Source organism: Mastomys coucha, unplaced genomic scaffold (assembly GCF_008632895.1).
Source record: "Mastomys coucha isolate ucsf_1 unplaced genomic scaffold, UCSF_Mcou_1 pScaffold7, whole genome shotgun sequence".
NCBI lineage: Eukaryota > Metazoa > Chordata > Mammalia > Rodentia > Muridae > Mastomys > Mastomys coucha.
In genome coordinates, this window is record NW_022196913.1 from 2,782,467 (window position 1) to 2,789,658 (window position 7,192).

The 7,192-nt window shown below is 48.6% G+C and overlaps 1 protein-coding gene across 4 annotated transcripts in view; it reads right to left on the bottom strand.

The window, feature by feature from the left end:
* The window catches only part of Camk1d (calcium/calmodulin dependent protein kinase ID), a 509,557-nt gene that overhangs the window by 424,675 nt on the left and 77,690 nt on the right, over nucleotides 1-7,192 (bottom strand). Inside the window, exon 1 of one of the 4 annotated variants that reach the window (XM_031358637.1) lies at nucleotides 958-1,360. The exons of 1 other annotated variant lie outside the window; for it this stretch is intronic. In XM_031358637.1, the coding sequence (XP_031214497.1) occupies nucleotides 958-1,049 (92 nt within the window). In that variant the 5' untranslated portion in view covers nucleotides 1,050-1,360. Of the gene's footprint in view, nucleotides 1-957; nucleotides 1,361-7,192 lie in introns of those variants that run through there. 2 more of the 4 variants (XM_031358639.1, XM_031358636.1) reach the window with 2 other exon arrangements.

The following is a 7,192-nucleotide window of genomic DNA, read 5'->3' on the forward strand; positions in this document are numbered from 1 at the left end:
CCCCAACCCAGCAAACTGTTCATTTCACACAGCACGTGTGAGACTGTATCTTCATGGACAGATACTGATCAAAACCAGAAACCGATCAAGTCGGGGAAGAAAATAACTTGAACTTCAGACTCATTCAGCAGCGCTAAATTCTTTCACAGCCCCCGTACCTATCTGAGGCGCTTCAAAACAAAACAAAACCAACTCATGCGCAGGAAGGGAACTGCAGCTGTACTGAGTGGCACATGTTCAGAGCTCTGATGACACACACTTCTGATTATTTCTGCTTTCTTGAGATGTAACCATCAAGCATTCTCAGAGAGAACCGCCCCTAAACACTCATTGACCCTCCTCCCACCGGGACTTGCATCCCAGCGCGGGCAACTGACCCTACGTGAAATGTACACACAGATGAAGCTCTGCCCACATGTCACTATGAATACTGAGAAATTCTCCCCTCCCATCATCCTGAGGCCATTCCAAAGTCTTTCCTACACCTAGTACGCGCATATGTCAATTCCATAAGAATATATGATGTAAGGGTAGGACCAAAAGCTGGATTTCCTCGTGACCACTTTCGTCGACCCAGTGCGCCCAAACACACGATGAGTAAGTGCACACAGCCAGCGATCAGCGAGATTCACCATGCTCAGCCCACAGTCACGCGTGGGGAGAAAACCAGTGGAGGGCGGTGGTGGCAAGGGAAATGGAAAGTCGCCCGCCCGCGTGGGCTGTTCTCTGCGCGCCCTGCGCTCCCCTCCCCCGTCCAGGAGAGGTGTCAACTGTGGGCGCAGACCCACGCGGTGGACTCGCGGTGGGTCTCCATAAGAGCGGACTATGGGACAATGAGGACGCATCGACCAACCAATTTCAGCCGCGGTGGCGGTGGCGACGGTAGCAGCAGGAGCCGCCGATGCAGCTGCCGCCACGGAAGCCACTTCCACCCGCTGGTCCCCAGCACCCACTTACGTTCCGAGGGTCTCCTTGAACTCGAAAATCTTCTTAATGTCTTCCGCTTGCTTTTTCCAGGAGGAGCTGCTCTCGCCGTTCTCCCGGGCCATGGCAGACTAATGCTGTAGGGCGGCCGGGGGTTGCGCTGGGGAAGGGGCGCCGGAGGCGCCGGGGGATGCCAAGCTCGGGGATGCGGAGCTGGAGGATGCGGAGCGCAGGGAGGCTCGGGCTGCCGCAGAGCTTCCTCTTCGGCAGTTTCCTCTTTCTCCTTGGCTGCTGCCGCCGCGGTCCCTCCCTGGCTCTAATTTCTACTGCTCCCCGGCACAGACTTCCTGCCTCTGCCGCCGCCTGCCAGCCTCACTTTCTGCTACTTTCTTTCCTGGCTCCTGCTCCCTCCCCGCCGCCCGCCCCACTCCCCCAGCCCGCCTCCTCCCGCGGGCTCCCCGCCCTCCCAGTGCACCCGGCAGCCTCCCCGCCTCCCTCCCGCGAGGCGGCCTTCGGGGATGTCCCGCTCCCCCTCCCCTCCCCAGGAGCGCCGTGCCTTGGGCGCCGAGGTGCAGCACTTGACCACGGAGCCACGCACGCTCCAAGGCCGCCCGCGCACCCTGGGTCCCCCGGCGAGGGCGGGTGGGAGAACCCAGCAGGTGCAGGGCGCTGGAACGCGTGGGGGAGCCCTAGCCTTTAGGGAGCTTTATTTTGAAGTCAAGGCTGGGGGCGCCCGGGCTTTCCCTCTTCGAGCAGGAGGGGGCGCCTCTGCTTGGCGCTCGGAAGCTCTCGGCAAGGTGGGGTTGCGCGGCTCACGGATTCGGGGCACCCAGGGCGGGGCGCCTTCGCACACCCAAGAGCTGGTGACCCAAGCCTGCTGTGCAGGAGGGCGGGTGGGGGCTGGTTGTCAAGGCAATGGGCGGCGGCCTGGATGGAGCCATCGGCGGGCGGGCTGACTCCTGGCCCCAGCTTTGCCCTAGCAGGCGCTCCCGGAGCTCGGCAGTCTCCTCCCTCCGAGTTCGCATTGCACCAAAATCGGCTTTACGTCACTTTTGGAGCAGCTAAAGGGAACCGCGGGGTGTATCGGACCAGCACGCCCAAGACGAGCCAGCCACCTCCTGGTGGTCCCTTTGGGAGTAAAACTCCTGGGGTTATTTGGCGGCCAAGTGATGGGTGGATGCAGGACGTGGTGGCTGGCCTGGCCCGGGACTGGAGTGACTGGACTGACTAGTGTTTGAACCCTTATGATTTGCTCTTTCTCACTTTGCTCCTCATGCTCTGAGGCTGTGGCCAAAATACAGCGATTCTATGGAAAGTGCCTCTCCCTACCGCCTTCCCCCACCATCATACCTTGAAGGTGGCTTGCTTAGAAGGTTATGGCAGAGAAACACTTTCCTCTGCCTCTGGTCTCCAGAGTGAACTTTGACCTGCCCACTCGCTCCAGGTATTCACCTGTTAGAGGACAGTAGGCAGGGTTTCCAGTTGGTCCTTTGGTCCAACTGGCAGGGACTACTATCTCTCGATAGGAAATGTTAAGTTTTCTTTGTAGCAAGACTTCCTCTCCCTTAGGGCTGCTCGGCTGAATTGAGTAAACACCCTGTCTCTTGACTGGGGACACCTGTCCCATTTTCCCAGGACTGTTCCAATTTGAGAGGGGGGAGGAGGAGGAGGTGTGAATCTGCTTTTAGAAAAAGAAATTCCCCCCAACACCTCCCCGTTGGTTCTGACTGGCCAGAGGCTCTGCCTTGAAGCCCTTTGGGGACCCCCAGGAAGGTTAGAAGACAAAACCCTATCTATCCCTGGATTCTCACTGCTGTTTTCCATGTTTCTCTTTGGCCCTTCGTCCTAAGCTCTTGAAGCTGAGAACAGCAGAGAAGAGAGAGGGTTATAACCATTGGTTGTTTAGGAGTGTGACAACCGAGTCATATGGTCATCATGTTAAGTGTATTTCCACAGGCCTGAATGCTGTACACACCCAGCCTGTGGGATACACACATGCTCACGGGGCTGGGGGTTGGGGAGAAAGAGCCTATTGCTCCCAGGACCATAATGAACAAAACATGAAATTAAATCAAGCACGAGACAAAATGATGCAATCAAGAGGCACAGTAAACACAAGATACAAGAGGGTACTGCCAGCATAATGTAGCAAACTGACTTACAGTCAAGTTTTCCTTCATAAGCAGAAGAAACATAATTTAGAATAAAGAAGTCCAACCTAATGAATACATAGGTCAGTAAGAGTCCTTTATCATCAAGCATTGTCTACCTAAGGAATGATATCTACAGTACTTCCAGGCAAAGCACGCCACTGTAGGTCTGTTTACATCACCATTACCACAGACACATGAGTAATGGGGTCACACTGATGCTATGACTGGCTAAGAGGTCACTGGGCCATAGGAATTTTGCAGCTCCATTATAATCTTGTGGGATTAACGTCAGAGTGCTCACTGTTACAAACCCAGAAGAAAACCTGACAAACAGCATCTAGGTGGGGGTGGGAGAGAACTAAGGAACCTCTCTCACAGATGGAGATAAGGCCCAAAGTCCAAAGCATACAGCATCCCCTCCATTAAAACTACATACACTGGTATCTTATTGCCTGAAAGCTATGGGGTATAGACAAGCATGGGTCAACAGAATCCAACTGACACTGTCCCGTGCCCCTTCTGGGTTGTTTCCTTTCTCCTTCTCCATCTCCCTCTCTTTCCATTTGATCAAAAACAGGCAATTTCAATTTCATAGGAAAAGCAGAGGTAAGGACCTGGGAGATGGTTCAGTAGGTAAAGTACTTGTCTTGCACGTGTGAGAACCTAAGTTTAATCCCCCAAATCCAGGTGGTTTAGGGTTTATATTTTTTGTTTTTGTTTTAGCAATAAAATAATAATAATAATAATAATAATAAAATAATAATAATAATAAAACCAGCTGTGGCGACAAACACTTGTAATCCCAAGGCTAGGAAGGTAGAGATAAGAGGTAAGAGGATCCTGGAACGCAGTGCCCAACCAAACAGCCAGCCTAGCCTACTTGGTGAGTTCTAGGCCAGTAAGAGATCATTAAAAATACTACTAATAAAAAGTGAAGTGGATTGTCAATGAGAGTGACAACTGAGGTTGTCCTTTATCCTACACACACACACATACACACACACACACACACACACAGCCATGCCCTTTTCCTACCAAGCTACTCAAAGCTCCTTGAGAGCAAGTCCTGTGACATTCCCATTACTGCAGACATTCCCACTGTTGGCTCTCAGTACTTTATACATTGTGACTGTATGATAAAGGAATGTTGCATGAACAAAGAACTAGACCTGAACCGACTATTTGATACTCGTTGTGCTGGTAGCAATGCTGTGATGGAGCTTAATTTTTTGTTCAAACTCCATAATAATGTTGGTTCATTGATAAAAAAAGCTTTTAATAGAAAGCTGGCAAATCACACCCAGAAGCACAGATCCAGCGGCCCGTAGAAAATGGGAATGCCAAAGACACATTCATTCGGGCTGTAATATTTTCATCTCTTGCTTACCAGATGCCATGTAAAATAAACAAAAGCTCTTGTTTCTGGAAAGAGCAATTAAACATCAAACCTTCTGTCCCTTAAGAATGCTTCAGGGGCTGGAGAGATGGCACAGCAGTTAAGAGCACTGGCTGCTCTTCCAGAGGACGAGGGTTTGATTCCCAGCGCCGATGTGGTGACTCACAGCTCTATGTAACTCCAATCCTGGGGGAATCTGACGCCCTCTTCTGGATCCTGTGGGCACTGCATGCATGTGGTACACACATAAAGTTTTAAAAAAATAAAAAATAAAAAAAGAATACTTCAACCTTAACCTTGCAAGCATCACAATTCTATTTATTGAAAGGTCAGTCAGACTCCTCCGAAGTAGATACCCATCCCGCTTGCCACATTTTCTGGCTGAAGAACTGATAGCTGCCTATCACTCTGTTTCATCCCTAAGTCTCTCTTCAATAAACTTCAGCCTGTCAATCAACAGATGTTAGCTCTTCAACATCTCTATTCCAAAAAGCTTTGGCAGATTTTCTGGATTATTAAGGCTTGGGTTCTGTTTGAAAAAGCCCTGATCCCTATTATGACATTACTAAGAGGGAGTTGAACCTTTGAGAGGTAGGGCCCAAAGGGACATGACCTTGAAGAAAAATGTGGGATACAGTTCTCCTCTTTCTACCTCTTAATCAGAGGTGAGTGATTTTAATCTATCACAATACTTCTGATGTAATACATGCCCAACACCAGAGGGGGGACTGATATACACAACTGAGATTCAAGCCTTTTATTTCTAGACAGCTATCATTTCATTGTTTGTGGGATTTTCTTTTCCTTTGTTTGTTTGGTTGGTTGGTTGGTTTGGGGTTTTTTTTTGGTTTGGTTTTTTGCTTGTTGTTGTTGTTATTTGTTTTGTTTGTTTTGTGTGTTTTGGTTGGTTGGTTGGTTGGTTTTTTTGGTGCTGGAGATTGAAGCCCAAACTTCACAGGTGCCAAGCACCTGCCTTACCACTGAGTACACCCTTGGCACACCTGGCATTTGTTATAGTCGATGGGAACATGACTAACACAGGTTCAAAGTCTTTATATTTCCTTAAGTCCCTTAACATTTGTTTACTTAAAGAGCTCAAGGAAAAGGTGTTTTAATGACCCATCATTAAAGTTACTATATTTACACTCATAAACTCTTTCCATCTGACCCCCAATTTATATGACCCAGGTGGAGCAGTGAGCGAATGAATTGGAGAGGCTGTTTTATCTAAAGCAAAGCAAATGTGCAGATTAAAATTTGAAAGTTGCTAAATTGCCTCTCTTCAGACTATTATGCCAAACATGATGAGACGTTCAGGCAAGCAGGGCTGATGGGAAGAACTAGCAATTCAGCAATGAGGTCCAAGTCCAGGTATCCCAGTGATCTGTGCATACACTTGAGTGTAATTTAAAGCCGTTTGTAGACAGGCCTGTGGCACATCAACTAGATAGATGATGTTTAGAACACCCAAATCGATTCAGGTTTTCATATGATGACAAGCTTATCCATGGTACTATTTATCTCTGAAAATGTAGCAAGTTTTGTTTAGATTTCTTTTCTTTACTTTTTTTTTTTTTTTTTTTTTTTTTTTTTTTTTTTTTTTTTTGCCTAAAAATATATTAGTCAGAGGCTGGAGAGATGGCTTATCAGGGAAGACCACCCACTGTTCTCTCAGAGATTCTCACCCCTCGCACCTAACTCGCAGCCACCCTTAACTCCAGTTCCAGGAGATCCCATGCCTTTTCTTACCACTGCAGGTAGCAGGTACACATGTCATCACAGACATACATGCAGGCAACACACTCATACATAAAGATAAATAGAAAAATTTGAAGGGGTGGAAGGTAGAGCGCTTGCCTCTCATATGGAGGGCTCCAGGGTCAATCCTAGCCTGGGAGGAAAAAAAAAGGAAAAAAGACCAAAACAAATAAAACAAAAATATATGGATGGTCAATATCCAGATGTCCTAATAAAATTAACTTATCTCCAAAGAGATACTTGAGCTTTCTTTTAAAAAGTCAGTTCACATGAATTATGAAGATATACATCTATATTTCTATATCCATATCTATATATCACCCTGTTGCAGACTTTTTCTTTTCTAGGCATGATGACTGAGCTGTAACCCCAGCTTTCTTTTTACTACTTTAAAAAAAAAGTGTTTTGAGCAGACTTTGGACACAAGCTCCTCAGTCAGTCCCACAATACCCAGAGGAAGCTCCACTCCCAAGCGTTCTAACATGCCCAGCATCAGAGGTGAGGAGGACACAATATCTGTCCCAACACTGGGAGTAACTGGGACCAGCAGTACCAGGCACACAGGAACTCCGCCAACCCAGTGACTCGGGTTCCTTCCAGCCTGTCTGGGTTGGTGTCCTGAGGAGACCTTGGGTGCAAGCTCCACAGCAGTCCCACAACACCCAGAGGAAGCCCCACTCCCAGGTGCTCTAACAAGCCCAGGATCACAGGATCCCAGAAGCACAGGATCCCAGAGACAGCTTGACTCTGAGGAATTCTGACACAACCAGGATCACAGGAAGGACAGGCTCCAGTCAGATTTAGCAAGGGCAGGTAGCACTAGAGGTAACCAGATGGCAAGGGCTGGGGGGTTGGGGGGGGAGCCAGGGGAAGCGTAAGAAAATAAACAACACAAACCAAAGTTACTTGGTATCATCAGAACCCAATTCTCCCACCATAGCAAGTCCTGGACACACCATCA